Genomic DNA, 17,197 nt, shown 5'->3' on the forward strand with positions numbered 1-17,197 from the left:
TTCTGTACCCCCTACCTCGCCTTGGCTTTTTCTGCCTTTTAAGAGAAAGCAGGGGAGGGAGGGTGGAAGGGCTTAGTGAGGAAGGAGTTAAGGGAATGCTCAGTGGGGATTATAAAACAGCCAGGCACTTGGAAACAGTTAAGAAGAGAGAAACAGATCTGCCAGGAGGGAGTGTGGCCCTGGAGCCGGTGGTTTATTTTCATGCCTCCCTACACAGTGATGGAGCAGGCTCTCCTACAATGGGGACAGAGGTAACAGCGGCGGGAGTGGGGTCACTGATGGGGTGAGCACATCAAGGCTAAACAGGGAATGGAGTTCTCCGGCACCAAGTTGGCCAGCCTTCCCACTGATCCTTGCTGATTTGCTCTGCTGTGGATGTGGGGCATTCCCATTATGGGTTACGGCTGGCTGCAGATAGCACTTGCAGTAGCCTGAGGGCAAGGCGTCCTCTTTGCATGCCAGACATAGGGGACAGTGGTCTGTGCGCCTTGGGCATCACCCTGGAAAGGTGAACACAACAAACTCCAGCACGATGCTGAGAGCAGTGTGGGCAGGTCTGTGGGCATGCCTATGTGAGCGTGAGTTGTGTGCGAGGTCCCCCGTGAGCGTGGCTGTGGGTGGACATCTTGTGCAAGCCCACCTGGCCAGGAGGAGCCTTCTGTCGTGCTCTGATGAGGCGGCCTTGAGTCACGAGGAGCTGGGTTTTTACTCACCCTGTGTTCGTGCCTTGGAAGCCTGGCAGAGACTTCCTGCATGCTGTGTGAGGTACCAGGTGCCTCGATGAGAGCAGGCACTCTTGGTCCTGGGAAGGAAAGGCTAATACAGGCACATGGAGGCGATGTGACCCCACAGACCAGGTTAGTGGCAGGGCTGCAAAGAGAATCGGGGTTGCTTCATGCTTCCTCCATTGTGTTCCCCACGTGCCTGTGCTTGGGGCAGTAGCTAACTACTTGCCATCCCGAGGGACACTGCTGCTGTGATGATGGGTGAAGAAGTGACAAGAATGCAGGCCCTGCCATCACCTCCTGGCTCTTCAGCATAAAGTGCCGTGGTGGTTGCAGGCATGTGGCAGTGGGAGCATATGTGGCAGTGACCATAGGGGAGTACTGCACATGTGCCAATGCAGAGACCCGTTTTTCTCAGGGAAGAAAACAAATGCAACTGTTGAAGCCAGAGTCTGAGAAGGGTTAGTCACTCTGCAAGTGTCTTGGGCTCGTGGAGGAAATAACAGGAGTTTGCTGACTAATGCTGATGATGTTCGAGGAGTAAATGAGAAATACAGAGGGAAAACCCTCTGTTTCTGAATTTGGAAGGGAAAAGAAAAAAGGGAGGGGGGAGGGAGAACAAAAAAGGAAGATGTACAGAGTTACTGATGAGCCCCCAAAGTCTCTGACCTATATCTCCCTCCCTTCCCTGGAGCCATTCTTGAAATGAAAAATTAATAGAGAACAACCAGGTTTTACCTCCAGGGTACCCTTACAGGCTGCCACGTACTGCAGGCTGAGACCAGCGGATAGGACTTTGGTGTCCCTCAGCATGATCCAGAAAGAGGAGTAGTCTCAGGCCAGGGTGTGGTGAGGACATCCAGGGAGCCTGAAAGCGAGAAGGTAATCTCCTCTCTGCGAAAGATGGTCTCTGGCTTCAGGTGGTTGGGAAAAGGATATTGAGCCAACACTCTCGGTTAAAGTAGACCAGTAAAGAAAGATAGTCCTTGAAGTTAAGAGTATCAGGGGAAACAGAGGCAAGAAGGAAAAAAAAAAGTGTATCAGGTCATTAGCCCCCTGAGGGGCAAGTTCATTGTGTCTATAGCATACTCCTCCCTCTCTTCCCATTTTTAGTTTTTTAATGAAGAAAGGGAATCCTTATTTAAGAAGCTAAAACCTAGGGTTGTGGGTCAAGAGGTTTCATTTCCCAGTTGTGCTGCTGCACTGCACTTTAAGCTTGAACAAGTCACTTTCTTCTGTCTACTTTCAGGGTGTGGATTGTGGTATCTTTGGCAAAGCATTTTCAAACATATAAATAAAAGACTACCTTTTCCAATGTAGTCTTTTCCAATGCACAACAACAGCCATGTGCAATGCAGGAGGAGGAAGACTGGTGCTGCGGGGGTCTTCTGCCTGCAGTGGGATAGGCTTTGTGTTCATGTAACACACTTAGGGCTTTGGGTACTGCTGGATTCATCCTCTCATGTGGCATGGAAGGGATGGGAGCTTGCAGCCATGGAGTGCTGTGAGAAGAGGTGCTGTCACCCACTGTGGCAGCAGAGGTAGGCTAGCCTTGAGGGGATCTGAGCATATGTGAAAATACAGTGCTTTACCATCTCCTCATGTTGGATGATCTCAACGTAGGTGCCGGAGATCACTAGCCATATTTAATGTATAGGTCTGGATGTATCATGTTGTCTTTGTTGTGCTTCTTCAGAGCCTGGCTCCTTACATGTTCACAATATACCTCTCTTACTGCTATCTTTTGTGGTAAATACCCTGCATAACCCTGAGGGGCCAGAAGCTGAGCCTGTCTCTGCATGGACTTCTGCCCCTCTCATATTAGGATGCCTTATGCAGCTTGAGAAACTAGGTTATGTAGCAGCTTTAATGGGGCTTTTTTCCAGACACTGATTGACCTGATTCCTCAGACCAGCTGTTTTATTTATTAAGTGAACTCGGAGGAAAAGAATGCATCTCCTATATAAATTTGATTCATTGTGGAAAATGTTTAAAACTTTTTTTTTTTTTTTTGTTGGTTGGGGATTTTTGGGGGGGTTTGTGGTTTTTTTCGTTGATTTGGAGCTCTTCTTATTGATTTTGGAAATATTAATTTATACTGTAGGAATGAGGAAGATTTGCCTCTCCATCTAATCCTGTTTCTAGAGAGAGATTTACTTAATGTGCAATGTAATTTGTCTAATGTGCAACTTTGTAAGTAGAGTGTACCCAGATCCAGTAGGAGCAGTGGGTATAATAAGAGAGCACTGTAGTGCAGTGCTGTAAATCCCTCTGTAATTAAAAATACTAAATTAGTCAATGTTAGTGCAGTCAGGAGACATCACTAGCTGAAAAGCAGGGAAGTATGGCAAGAGTTTTAGGTGGGAGAAAGAGAAACTGGGTCTTTGTTCATCTCTGTGTACATGTGGTATGTGTCTAGGGGAGGGACAGTTTATAACATCATTTGCCAGGAATACAGCTTGAGTTGCAAAGAGGAATCATTGGGAGTTATCCCAACATTGTCCTTGCGTGTTCACAAGGTGATGGAGGAACCAGTTCTCCCACCAACTCCCACATTGTCTCACTCTCTTTTCCCCCTAAGCCCTGTGTGGTGGTGGACAGTTGCAAGGTTGGGTTTTATGCTTATGCAAAAGTGTCTCTAAAAATACTTTATTACTCTGAGAAAGCCTTGGCACAGCAACTGGTTGATTTATTTCCCGCCACCCCTGTTGTCTTTTTGTCAGTCTGTCTGTCTTTCCTGGTGTCAACACAGATAAATCACTGCCTGGAATTTTCAGGTGGACCTTTTCTTCAGGATTTTGTGAGTCTCCCTGTAAAGAATCAGGGGAAGGATCAGTTTGTACCAATGTAAGATCCGCTATCTCTCAGTACTGTCCATCTGCCAGTTCTAGATCCAGCTTATGACCAGTGCCCCCTACAGTGCCTGACACTTACCTTGCTTTCTCTTTCAGAGGGAACAGGGTAGAAATGCTCTAAGCAAAAGCTGCTATGTGGAATTGAGTAACAAGACTTTGTTGTGCATTAAGATTAACAATAAATTAATCTTGTCTATCTGAACAGAACCAGGATATGAAAGAAAGTTTAAGTTACAGGTTGCATTTAAGTTTGGCTTGGTTCAGTTAGCGTAACATCTGGCCTGTGTGATTTCTTCAACAGTTGGATAATACCACCCAAGAGAAAGAAAAGTGTATTCCGTGGGAAAAGCCTTCTATGGAGGCCATTCAAGAGCTTCCCTATTTTAAGACCCTCTGTTTGGCTGTTCACACCTTTACCAAGCTTAAACTCTTTGGGCAAAAAACTTCCATCCCAGCTACCTGCCTCAGAATGTGTATTTAGAAAATGGCTCTTTAGTACTCCTGTTGACTTTTTTGGTGCATGTTAAATAGAACAAATGTACAAAGAAATAAGAAAGCAAATTGCCATCTTAACAACCCAATGAAATTTGAGTGGTATCTATGTCAGAGGCATCACTTCTGCTCTCTTCAAGATCATCAGCTCAAACTTGGCCAAGTTTTAAGCCTTAAAAGTCCCTGTTGTCACCACCTCCTCAGCAGCCAGAACAAATCTCTGAAAGATTTGGTCCTAAGAGTTTCAATTAGGCATTTAAAATTAGTGGAAGCTTTTCATGTTAATCTCTCTGTGCCTCAATTCCCTGCCCATGACATATGGGTAATACAGTGTCTTACTTTATGAGGGCATTGTGAAAATGCATTCCTTTCTGTTTGTGAAACATTCAGTTACTCTAATGATGCATACTGTAGGAAAGCCTATGAGTAAATTATTAATTCCATCTGCAGAGTAGAGTGTGGCAGGTACCTGGTAAACAACGCTTGGGGCCACACCTTGAACAGTGCAGAGAAGATGAAATAGTGACTGCTTGCTAGGTGAGCTCCGTGTATCCTGCTGTACTGGGTGAGGCCAAGGTCCTGTAGAAAAATAGCCTGTGATTATGTGATTAACAGCTCTGCCACAGTACACAGGCAAGAAGGAGGGATGAAGGAGGGTTGTGCAGGCAGTCACAAAGCTGAGGTTTCCTAAGCCTTGCATTCTTCATTTGCAGCTTTAAATAGCCTTGCTTTCACCTTTTCCTGTTTTCTGCATAGTTTTCTATCATGTGGAGTGGGCATGAGGAATAATAAATAGCCATTGCTCCTGAAAGAAGAAGAGGCAGGGAAAATCCTGGTGTGATCTGGCATCAGAGAGGAAAATTCATAGTGAAGCTTTGCATCCAGGCATTGCTTGTAGGAACATGTGTGACGCTTGAGATAGAGTCAGGAATGGAGGAAAAAGCAAAGTAACTTGTGTCTTTTTTTTTCCCTTGTGACAACTGTCCGATTTATGCTGTTTATCAGTAACAGTGCTGTGTACCATAAAACAGCAATGCCATAAAACAACAGACTTTTAAAGAAGCACAAGATCATCCCATTGCTTTTTGCTGTGGGTCTTGTGGGAAGGCGTTTGCTGGTCTTACCCTGGGTACTCACAGTTCTGTATGCTCCCTCCCCTGGGTCCTGCCTTGTGGGATGTGCACGAGAATGTCATGCTTTCATCTTGGGAAAATGATCCAGCCACAACTCACAGGCAGAATCACCCCCAAACCCCTCTGCTTTTGTTAACTTTCTTATATTTTGCTTTTCTACCCATATGTGTTTCCTCACATAGAAGGAAGTAGCATTGCCTGAAGCCTATTACTAGTTCAGAGTTCTATGTGGGCAGTAGCTGGGGGGGGAGGAGGCTCTGATTGAAGGTTTGAAGTAAAAATCATGATCATGCCACCGATGAGCAAGCTACTGGATGACTTCAGCAGAAGTTCGCCCATGTCACAGTAGTATCGTCTGTTTCTTCTGCACTGAGTTAGGATGGGAGTAAGCTGATCACTCCGATGATGCAGAGGAGTTTGGAGTGGAGAGCAAAGAGCTATGAGATGCAAGAATGTTGTATAGATACACCGACTTTAAAGGGTTACAGTTCAGCAGAGGAAGGAACGCGCTCACTGAGCTGTACAAGTTGAGGAAAGTTGCACATTCTGTGCCTACATTGTGAGTCAAACCAGGATGCACATTTTCGTCAAATCCCTAAACCCTGTGCACAAGAGCCTCTTCTTGATGTGGTTTTCATAATTGATGTTTGGCTATTTCATAGTTGCTTTTCCCCATGGAGCTTCTCTTAAAAATGCCCTATATTTCTTCTTAATTTTGACTGTGCATGGCAAGTTTATATTTCAGAAAATATATTCAAGCATCTTTTTTTTTGTAAGGCTCAGATGCCATTAGGGTACTTTGGGGAGGGAACAGCTTATTATTTGTGGTGTCCCCTGAGAAGCTGATAACAGAAGTCCTAGCAGTATTTCGCCTTCTTCTGCATGTGAATTTTCAGAGGGGTTTGTCAAGACAAACATTGGTCTGTGATAACTGCCTGGTTCTTGCAGTTGTTCAAGCATTAGACAGTTTAGCAGGCAACAAAGTTTCTCTTTCTTTCGCTTTTTTGTTTCTTTTTCTTGCTTTTTTGTTTCTTTTTCTTTTAATAGCAAGCCCCTTTCACATTCCCTGCTGTTCACTCCTCTGAAAAGGAGGCATGCCTTTTAGCTGGCAGCTTGCAGTGTGTAACCCTGAGCTGAGGTCTCTCAGCCCTGGTGAAACCCTGGAGAAGATGCTGGGGCATAACTGGTGATTCTGTTCCAGCTGAGGGCCCTGTGAGGGAGGAAAGAGGGGACTGTAGTCCCTAGGTCTTTCTTCATGTAGTGTGTGCCTGCACACAGGGGCAACCACTGATACAAATCTTTGGTCACCTTCAGGTTGTACCTATGCTTAGTGTGGATCACCACCAATGTCCCGTCTCCCATAATCCTGGTGAGGGAAAGATGGAGTTGCTCTGGAGAAGGGATTTTGAAGGAAAGGGGGCTTGTCTTCTCTGAAAGACTCCGTCAAGCAGTGCGGGCAAAGGGCTCAGACATGGTCAACTTGGGAGTTCACTGTGACACATCAGTCTGTTGTCAGAGCCTCTGGTGTTTCACACCCAGACTGCTGGGTTTTAGCTTTGTCACAGTGTGCTGCTTTCTAAATAACCTTTACTAAGGGGTGGAAAATGTCTTAACCCATGAAGTACCCGCATCCTCTTTCCCACTTCCCTCCACATTGCTCCTGGGGTGCTACAGCTTGAAGAAGTCCTGGGTGGCAGAACCAGGGCAGTGAAGATAATGCTCCCTTCTGAAGATCTGGTACACCTTAGGACATGGGATGTGCTACTCCGTTTCTAACCTCTGAAAATTAACCTCACTTCCATTTCTGACCTCATGAAAATCTACTCTTTGCCCTTTTGCCTGCCAGCCAGCCCTGTTCTGAGTTAGACAGAGCACGTAAGGCGCAGGAGAAAGGATCACCTTTCTTTCCAAAAAAGAGTACAAGGCAGCAGCAGCGGTTGTTTTAATTTAGTCCTGCTCCTGGGTGTAATTATAACCTCTGGGTTTCAGTGTAAGGGTGGAAGGTGATGTGATTGAATGGGGTTAAGTTTGGGTTTGTTTTTTTTCCAAATTGCATTAATACGTGACTTACATGAAAAACAACCACCCTCACACAGGAATGCAGGCAGTATTTGCAAGCTGCCTGTGGATTTATGAAGCGTTTGGAAACACACTGTACATTATTTCCTGAGACCTGTTTCTTTATGCAGCAGTGGTGTTTGCTTATTTGAGGACGGTGATAAAACATGAAGGTATTAAAAACAAAATTAAGGAAAAGGATAGGAAATGTTTCTTTTGAAAGATAATAAGGGCCTGATTCTGAACAAGACAGGCGCAAAATGACGAACCTAGTTGGGACTTTGAAAGATCTGCCTGCAGAAAGCTGTGTTTATCACATATATATTTATACTTCTTTGAGAAAAATCTATGCTATATTTATATATACTTCTGTTTTTTCTGTGAAAGCTGTTTACATCAAAACAGAGTGTTTGTTTTCAGAGTTCTACTGCTGCTGCTTCTGGTTCTCCAGCTGAAGCCACCGCTCGGTCTGTGACATCACCACTGGCTACCTGGGCAACATAGTGTCACGGAATGTTTACACTCCAGGTGGAGAGAGTGCAGCAGCAGCAGCAGCAGCAGCAGCAGCAGCAGCAGCACGGAAACTCTGCCTGAGAGCAGTGTGTGAGTATGCATATTGCTAGTCATGAAGGCAAAAAGGAAGGAAGGAAACTTTTCTAGAAGAAAATGCTTGAAAAGGAAAGCTACAAAGTGCCTGAGTAGGTCTTTGTGGGAGCATGCAGCTTCTGGGGTGGACATGGGTGCTGGATATCCACAGGATTTCTTTTGAAGTCATCAACAGACCACATACTTAACCATAGAATCATAGAACGGTCTGGGTTGGAAAGGACCTCAAGATCATCTAGTTCCAACTGCCAAACCAGTAGACAATTACTTTTAAAAGAGGGAGAGTAGGGGAGAGGGGTTTAATTTAGATTCAAGTATGACTCCAATACCTGAACTGTATCCACAAATTTGGTGATTTGCAGAAAACAAGGGAAGATGACTAATGCCTTGATCCTGCTAACGCTTACATATGTGGTTAGCTTTCAATGCATGAGTTGTCCTGCTGAAGTCAGTTAAGACAGTTCACGCGCTTAAACTGAGACACAGGCCCACGTGCCTGTGGCGTGAGGGTCTAGCCTGCTGCCCTAAGGGAACAGTTAAATAAGGATTTTATAGATTATTTTCTAATGCAGACACTCTCTTGACCTGGAAAAGCTGAAGTCTCTGGCCTGAATCCTCCAGCAACAGCGAATATACTGGCTTTATGCCTTTCCCCTTTGCTTTTGTCTGCCTGATTCATCTCTTGGGTTACAGGTTTGCAGTTGCTGGTTAGAAGGTGAGGCATGTCTGCAGGTTTTTGAAGGACAATGGCTTGGTAGGTAACACAGTGAGATCATTAAACAGCAGGAGGGGAAACAGAATGATAAAACCCCATTGGCTGTATTGCAGTGGTACGAATTAAAAATACATCCAAAGTCTAGTATTTAATAACAGGTTAATTGTCAAAATGGTGTATCCTGGTGGCCTGCAAGCGTGGATGGAGTGGTCATCTTGTCCACTCTGAAGGCTGCCCAAAGGGTAAAGGCAGCATAGAAACCCCTCAGATGCACTTATAGCATTATTTCCTTGCTTCAGTCTCATGGCTGTGCCAAGGACTCCAGGAGGACTTTCAGCAGCAAAAGGCATTGCTGTTTTTCCAGCATAACTTCCCTACTGGTGTGAGAGGAGCTGCACCTCCAGCTGACTAAGTGTACCAGGGATGTACTAAGGGATGTGTTTTCTAATATACCCTGGGCATCCTCTGCATCCCCATCTATTGGTGACCGATAGAGCAGCCTTTGCTACAGGTGTTTTCTCTCACTTCCAGCATCCCAGGCAAACCAGGCATCTACTTGGTCAGGGTCCAGGTTCTCAGTGAGAAGAGGCTGCGTGTTACTCCTGCTTTCTCCTGGCTCCCCACTACAGCCATGCTGATGCATTTCTGAAGTGTCACACAGTTCTGAACCGTCAGGATGGTATATATTTTTCAGGCAAGCCCTGTAGCATAGCTGCACTGGCAGCCTCAGGAGAGTGTCTGTTTATCTACATCTGTGTTTTGGGATGTCTTAGGATTTTGTTTGTTTGTTTGTTAGTTTTAGCAGGGCTGTACACTCCTTGTTGCTGTTGTGGCAATGCATATGATTCATGTCTTTTGCAGTCTGACAAGTTTATTGTAGCTCATGTGTGCTGAGCTGTGATTAGTATCAGGGCAGCCCATGGTGCCAGTGCGGGGTTGTTAGCAGGTGCCAGGACCCAGAGGGAGTGGGAGGGCCACTTAAGCAAGCTGCTTGCGTTGGCTTTAGGAAGTGGAGAGAGGACATGAGAATGCTTGCTTGGGCTTTATTTTATAAAACTCCTCCAGGAATAGCACGTTCCTTGGAGCAGGCAGAGCATAAAGCAGGAAGGTCAATTTGGGGATCTACTGGTACTGCCGAGATCCAGTTTCATATTTATTTTCTGCCTCTGCAGAGCATGGAGTAAGTTATTTTATTTGAACAGCTTGGAGTATCTACCACTGAGTCTTTAAAAGACTGAATGTTCAGTTACACCTGCTTCTGTTTGATGTCCGTCTTCTCTAAGGCTTCAGTGTCACTCTGGCTTGTTGGGTTCTTTGTTCACTGATGCCCATCTGAACCTGTCAGCTCTTCCTTTGGTTTCTTTTCTTTTGGCAAAAGAAAAAGGTGAGAAGGTGCAGAGGCCTGGGAGTGGTGGATGCATTGTGGCCTTGATGAAACCCAGGATGAGCTGGAGGGAAGGACCAAGACAAAACAGGAGTGACATCTTTAGTTGGGAAATTTAGAGCAGTTTCATGAAAACCTGTTTGGTGCCATCTCTGGTGTGCAGTCCCTCAGTGCCATTTGCTACTGCTTGGCATAGGTGAGAGGAGTGTTGCATCTGCTCAGAGCATGCCAAACTCCTCTGGACAGGTGTAACAGTCCTCCGCTGTCCTGAATTCACTCGCTAAACTTGTAATCACCATAAAAAGCCTTTTAGGTAAATACACATTCTGTGCCCAAAAGCAGTTGCCCCACTTTGTTTTGCTGTGAAGATAATAGACATAAAAATAAAAGGTTAAATTAAGGTTCTTTAGGTTAGATATGAAGAAGTTATTTACCATGAGAGCGGTGAGGCCCTGGTGAGAAACTGTGGCTGCCCCATCCCTGGCAGTGTTCAAGGGCAGCTTGGATAGGACTAAGCAACCTGGTCTAGTGGAGGGTGTCCCTGCCCATGGCAGGGGGTTGGACTGGATGATCTTTAAGGTCCCTTCTAACCCAAACCGTTCTATAATTCTATGAAATATGGACTTGTGTTCTTAAAAGGTCATAGCTATTTGGTTCCTGAGGGAGATTGCATGTTAAAACAGGTTTTGTTAAGATTTGATGGTCCTCTAAAGAAATTGAATGAATTAGGGCTTTGGTTTATTGAAGTTGGAAAATTGGCTAGAAGTAGCCCATCTGGAAGATGGATATGGCCATTTCTGAGATAAGGAACTTCCTTTTTCTTAATGCAACTGGGATGGAGAAACTGAATGGAGAAAGGCTTTGTGTCAGATGCAGAACCAGTGGTCAGCACTTGTTTTGCGTTATGCTAATGTCATTTAAGGCCGCCTTCTGTCTGGCTTAAAATAATGGCTCATAGTGGCAGTGGTCTCCAACCCTTTCTGCCTAATGCATGGTTGGTTGCTAGGAGGGCTGCCGTCATCCACGATCTAGTTGTGGATGTGATGACCAATTTTGCATCGCTTTCCAAGCTTTGGCTGGATGACTCAGCTGGTCCTCTGGTGACTCATTTCAGTCTCCCATGAGCCCAGGAAGGACTGAAGAGGGAAGCGTGACTATTTTGAGATACGAAAAATAACTGAAACCAAGGAGTATGTCCACAAAGGAGTGCTGCAAACATTGAATTAATTGGGTATTTATACAGGGTGTTAAACTTGATTCTTTCCACTGAAGTTTTTTCCTCAGTTACTGTTCTGCTGCTGAGTATAGTTTCCAGTTTCTTCTTACTCTTCATCCATATGGATATTGGAAAGTTCTCTGTAAGTTCTGATGAATAAAGTCTGATGAAAGTTCACAGGACTTTTAATACTAAATATCCTTAGCTTGTTTGGGTTTTTTTGGCAGTTCCCCCTTCTCGTCATTTACTGGGACTCTCACAATTGTTCTAGCAACAGCCATAGACCCACCCCAGGACATTTTTGTCTCTGGTCATTCCTGTCTTAGACAAAGCTAAGGTGACCAGTGTTCTCCGACCCCTACTGAAAGCTCTTTGTGGTCTGACAAGAAGTTGTTACTAATTAGTTTTTTCTGGATGTTGTGGAAACAGTGGTGCATTTGCTCCTTGTGAGAAAATCATACAGAGCTTATTTTCCCAGATACTCTTCTTTTCCCATGACTCATTTTGGCCAGAGTTCCTTTTCATCATTAGTCAAAACCCATAGGTGTGTCAGTGGGCAGCTTAGCTGTGATATCACTGGCATGCTGATGATTCTGAACTCATTGTCCTACTATATCTGGGCTGAATCCTCTTAATTTCATTGCTGCAGGAAAAGGGAAGAGTCAAGTCTTCCGAGCTGAAAGGACATTACTGCAAAACAGCTGTAATAGCGCCGAGCAGAGGCTTGAGGAAGAGATGGGGCAAGTGGCAGCATGTTGCTGGAATTACATAGCGACAGGTCAGTTCACAAACATAGGATCATGGATGAGAAGGAGGCCTGACAGCCCCTTTAGCTAGCCTGTCATCTGTACTCAACTATGCTTTCTAACATGGACTTTTGATTGTGTAGGTTTGGTTTCGGTAATTTTGCTGTACTCATGAGTGCAACACAGCAGTTACTGGTAGCAAAGAGTGAGGTGTACTCAGGTGCTGGTGTGTCTGCAGGGTGCTTTTCAAGGTCTTGACAGCACTGAGCGATCTGGAGCAAAGTTACACCAAGGGTTGACTTTATAGCCCACCAAAGCTATCACCTGCTTGCACTTTCATGGTTGAAGAGGAGCATATATGCCCAGTCTGGTTGTGGGGCTCTCTCTGCCTAGAGCCTGCTTTTGAGGCTTGGTCCCTGTCTCTAAGCCTGTCACAGTGGTAGTATGCACTGCAGAAGGCATTTGGCATGTATTGTTCTAGATTTCCAGGTTCAGCTTCTTTTCTGTCTTGCTCTAGTCTTGCTGGCATAAGCAGCCCAGCAGCCATGGTGTTAAGCACTGTAGAGCTGGGTAAATAGATACGTCAATAAATAATCATACACTGCACAAAGAGAAACCTGGGGGAGAGGAGGATGGTAGCCAGGGAGTTCTACTGATAACAGGTGGAAGTTTTTATTGTTTTCTTTCTCTTAATGACTTCCCTTGCTCTGATTTCTTTTCTTTTAGAGCTTTGAGGGGGAGTTACTGGTGTCCCTGAACTTTTTCATTGCACACAAGAGCCTTATATCCTTGTTCCTCAAGTAGGTGTCCTTTCCTGAGCTCCTGGATATTTACTCTTCAAGGCTCTAAAATCCTTTATGTAGTTTATCCCCATGCCTAAATCAGTTTTTCTTTCTGTGTTAGCAAGAGTTTCCTGCACCACCTAGTTTGTCCTTCCTTGGCCAAACAGGCTTTTTCTCTGTGTGCTGAACTGGCCTCTGTCCTATTACACCTCCCTTAAAAAGAAAGTTGGTGTCAAGACAGTGGGATACCAGGCATCTACCCTGAGCCCCAGCAGCAAGCCAGCAGTGGGGCAGGGAGGTATCCAGAGGCACTTCTGTGGGATCACTTGGGACAGCATCACTCATTTCTTTTGGAGAAAAGATTCATTGCCTTCATAGGTCATTCTTTGGCTGTGCCTAAGCATGACCTTGTGTTTTGTATGACAGAGGTCAGTCAGTAAGACTTTAAATACAGCAAACCATCATTGGAACTTCTGAGCCCTAGCAGTCACTGGGGTTCCCAAGGATATGCCCAATAGCACACCATATTCGCATGGAGACTGCAGCAGCTCCCTCTCTTGGGGTCTTCTGTGAGCTACTCACTACTCTTGAAGGGATGGAGAGGACAGTTAAGTGACTTGTTCCTACAGGAATATTCTCAGGTGCAACCTTTGAATTAAGGAGGGGATTTGCAAGGAGAGATGAGTCTACACCCAGACCCTGTGTCTTCTCGGTGGTCCATGGTTTGGGCCAAGTGATTCAGCCCTGCTATGCCCATTCTGGTCCCAGCCCATGGCCAGTTTCATGTCATATATTTCTGGGTTTATGGCCTTAATTTGAACACAAACCAAAACCCATGAGTGACAGCAAAAAAGGTTCCTGACTGTTTGGCCATAACTTTGGGGGTTTTTGGCCCCACGTAATGAGGAAGATAAAGTCTGGAAAACAGGGTTTAAAAATTAATGCTCAAAATGTGTTTCCTTGAGGAACTGAATTTCCCAAAGCACCCCATAGCCCTCGATGTATGACAGTACTTTAAATCCTGTGGTTGTTTGTTCTTATTTCAAAGGGAGATGTTGTTGAAACGAGGAGATGCAGTTAACCCTGGCTTTGGGATAGTTGGGAGCTCATCAGATCAGACTGTCTCAGTTTTCCTTGTTGGCAGAGTCCTGTGTCCACCTTCCCCACCTTTCTCCTTGCAGCGTCATCTTCCTTTGCAGCTCAGATCCTGTGTATTTCATCCAGGCCTCAGCAGAGAGTTGTTTCTCTCCAACAGGTCTGCATCCTGATGGAAATGAAATTAAGGGAGGGACTTTGCGAACAGGCAAACTGACCTTTTCAGCCCAGCTAGTGCTTGATCTGAGATTCAGATTTTGTAAACAAAGCAAGGCCTGAATGTCATGCAGTGGCCGCTTTGCAAGTGAAACACTCCAGAGAAAATCCTGTGGGACTGAGAGGCTCAGCTTGAGACTCCAGCAAGCTTTGCCCATGTCCTGCCTTCACAAGTAGAATTGCTTCTAACGAGTGGGGTATGTGAGGTGCCAGCCATTCCCTGTGGTTTCACCACCCTTGTGGGCCAGTCAGAGTCATTGGCATTACAAAGCTAATATTTACAGGTGGGAAGTGATCCAGGTGGGGATGCAGCCATTGTGGAAAAAGCCAAAATACTCTTTCCACTAGGCAGTTGTGGGAAGCCACAAGCGTGCCAGTGCTGCATGGGTGAGAGGGGCACAGCCAGGGCAGCGGAGAGAAACACTGATTCATTTCAGTCCCTTTTCGAGAGACCCTGGCACCTTTTCCCAGGAACTAAGATCACAGATGGCCAGGTAGGGTGGCCACTGAAGTCTGGGGTCAGGAGCTGACGAAGTCCCTGTTTTCCCTGTAAGTTGGGGATACTTCGGTCAACCTCTGTTTGGGAGATGGAAATTGAAGTGACTCAGCTGAGTCCGGCCCATGCTGCCTGGAAAACAGAGCCATGCTGAGATTCTTCTTTTTTCAGTTCTGCTTTCAGGTTGCAACTCTGGCAGCAAGTAGCAGCCAGAAATGGAGCTGGTGGGGAACCTAGAGTCTCTTGCCTTACAGATCTGTTTGGAGGTAGAATGTATGGACCCACACAAATTCTAACCTGGACTACAAGGCATACTGTGGCCAGTTTCATATTTACTGCTGAGAATATATTGTATAGCTCTCCAAAGGAAACTTTAGGTTGTGTAGAAATGCAGTGGTTACTTGTTTCACTTTGTGACTGTGGAGGACATATGATGAGAGGGAGGAAGGTGGCCAGAACTCATATGCTGTTTCCAAACAGTCCTACCTGGCACATTGATCTGAGTAGCCACTTTTAGGTGCATCTGGTTCTCTTCTGGCTTGAGGATGGAGAAGCCACAAAACGTTCCTTCATGGCTTGCTTTCCTCATCTCCTCTGGCCATTCCCAGCACTTCAGGAGCTCATTTAAGCATGGAATTGGATGAGCCTTAATGCGTCATGCCTCATTTTGAGTGGTGCTGAGGGTGTTACTGTGATCTGCTGCTCTTTAAGCAGATGTGGTGCTGCCTGTCTGTGCCCCAGCAGCCTGGAGCACAGTCCCAGCCAGGCACCCTGCACGTGCCTCAGCTTTGCTGGGCCTCTCTCCAAGAAAACTAAAAGAGGGATTTCTTAGGGAAAGCTTTTTGTTAGACATCCTTCTGTGTCCTCCATCGATAAAGCTCCGGGTGGTTGGTGCTATAGTAGTGGTAGTCTTGTGCTTGCCGGTAGTCTGTGCAGGGTGTGCCAGAGCTCTGGGTAGCCCATTTTCCCCGTGAGCTGCTGATGCAGGGTGGCAGAGAGGCTTCCTGGAGTACATGGACCCAGTGTGAACAGCTCAGAGCAAGGTCTCCCCAGCGTTTTCCTAGCTGTGACCTCTTTGCCCTGGTCAGCTGAGAAAGCTTTCAGTACCCAACAGGCAAGTTTCCCTGGATTTACAGAGTTAAAATGGAGAGTGATGGTTTCGGAGGTGAGACAGCAGTATCCTGAGCCACATGCCAAAATAACCTGCTCAGGCCATAACAGGGAGAAGCTGCCAAACTCCCTCCATGCCCAGCAGTACTAACTGAAGTCATGGTTTGATAGCTTCTGTCTTACCCATAAAAGAAAGTCATGCTGTGGTGAATGGAATAGTGAGCGGGGTTGCTGATACTATAAATGCAGGAAAGATGTGTAGTTGGAGTGGAAGGGGGGACATGAGGTGTGAAGGTGATGGTGATGAGTGTTCCTCAGCCATTGTGCTGCAACGGGAATATGCTTTTTGCGTGGGGATGAGAGGGAGGGAGATGGTTGCTTGGTTTTGTTCATTTGGTTTTGTTTATGGCTACTCCGCATGGGAAAGGCTTGCCTTTTTGTCTGGCTGTGGGACGTGGATCAAATGTGGCAGCTTGGAGCTGTGTGAAGCCAGGTCTGGAGCAGTACAGGGGATGGGCTGTCACATCTTTGAGAACTGCTGTTCACTATGTAAGCATTTAGGAAACTACTAATTAGGATGAGACAGTTTTACTGGCAGTACAGGAAAAGCAGAGCAGGAAGGCAGGGAGATTTTAATCTGCAGCGAAGGCTCCCTTGACATCTTCTGCTCACCAGGAGCAGGAAGGAGCTGAAGCAGTTGAGGTCTGAACTCCACTTTGAGGTTGTCTCCAAACATTCAGTAGCACAAGAGAAGGAATTTGTGTAGCCTCCAGGGATGTAAATTTTAAGTAGGTTCCAATAGCGTGGTGGTACTGACAACAGTGGCTCAAAAGGGGCCACACAGAGGCCATGGTGAAGAAGAAAAGAGGGCTGTGCTTGAGACATAGCTGTTTTGAAGGTGCAATGCCTTAGCCATACCTGACAGATACCCTTTTCATGTTGCCTTCATAACCTGTGTGTGTATGAGTTAGCAGGCTTGTGCCTCGCCAGGGAGAAGTAGAAGATACTTATTTCAGGAGTGTCTTGTGTGCATCATTTATATGCTGAACACATGCCATGGGCTTTCTACAGTATTTTTCAAGCAGGCACTGTTGTTCTGGCAGCAGTCAGTAAGCTGCCTCTGGTTACAGAGCACTGGCAGCTCTGCAGGTACTGCAAAAGGTCTTGCTGCCTACTTAATACAGGGCAGGCGCTTGGTCTCTTGCCACCACAAAGGCCACATTTATAAATGAGCAGTAAGTGCTGGGAGTAAAGCAGAAGAAAACATCAGTGACTTTCAAACTGTTCCTTCTTGGTCCCCAAAGTGCATTTTTTGCCCTTTGGGGTGAGGTGGGTGGATAGGCAACTTTACCTCATTTGCTTCCCTGAAACCTGTTGAAAACCCGAGTGAGGCGGCTGCGTGATCTGTGGATGCATGCAGAAGAGGACCATCTGAATTGTAAATAGCACCTGCTAAATTATTATCAAGTGAAAGCTGACGTGGGTGGAGTTCTCAGGAAAAAAACAACCTCAAGTCTTTTAATAAAAGCCATTCAGGCTGTTTTAACATTGTCCCCTAGCTGCACACT

General features: G+C 45.8%; 1 protein-coding gene and 1 long non-coding RNA gene across 5 annotated transcripts in view; one reads left to right on the top strand and one right to left on the bottom strand.

The window, feature by feature from the left end:
• HIPK2 (homeodomain interacting protein kinase 2) overlaps positions 1-17,197 on the top strand; it is a 138,709-nt gene that overhangs the window by 21,230 nt on the left and 100,282 nt on the right. For 2 of the 4 annotated variants that reach the window (XM_061371917.1, XM_061371921.1), the window contains exon 1: positions 7,874-7,961. The exons of the other annotated variants lie outside the window; for them this stretch is intronic. In XM_061371917.1, coding sequence (XP_061227901.1) covers positions 7,889-7,961 — 73 coding nt within the window. In that variant the 5' untranslated portion in view covers positions 7,874-7,888. Of the gene's footprint in view, positions 1-7,873; positions 7,962-17,197 lie in introns of those variants that run through there. 4 annotated transcript variants of the gene reach the window in all.
• LOC133222235 (uncharacterized) lies at positions 3,448-4,995 on the bottom strand. The gene is made up of 2 exons (XR_009728237.1): positions 4,542-4,995; positions 3,448-3,535 (listed from the first exon to the last, which is right to left on the bottom strand). It is a non-coding gene; the product is annotated as an uncharacterized LOC133222235 (long non-coding RNA).

The sequence above is a fragment of the Neopsephotus bourkii genome, unplaced genomic scaffold (assembly GCF_033783945.1).
Source record: "Neopsephotus bourkii isolate Nb327-2 ecotype Australia unplaced genomic scaffold, CSIRO-AGI_Nbou_v1 NB_1589, whole genome shotgun sequence".
Classification (NCBI taxonomy): Eukaryota; Metazoa; Chordata; class Aves; order Psittaciformes; family Psittacidae; genus Neopsephotus; species Neopsephotus bourkii.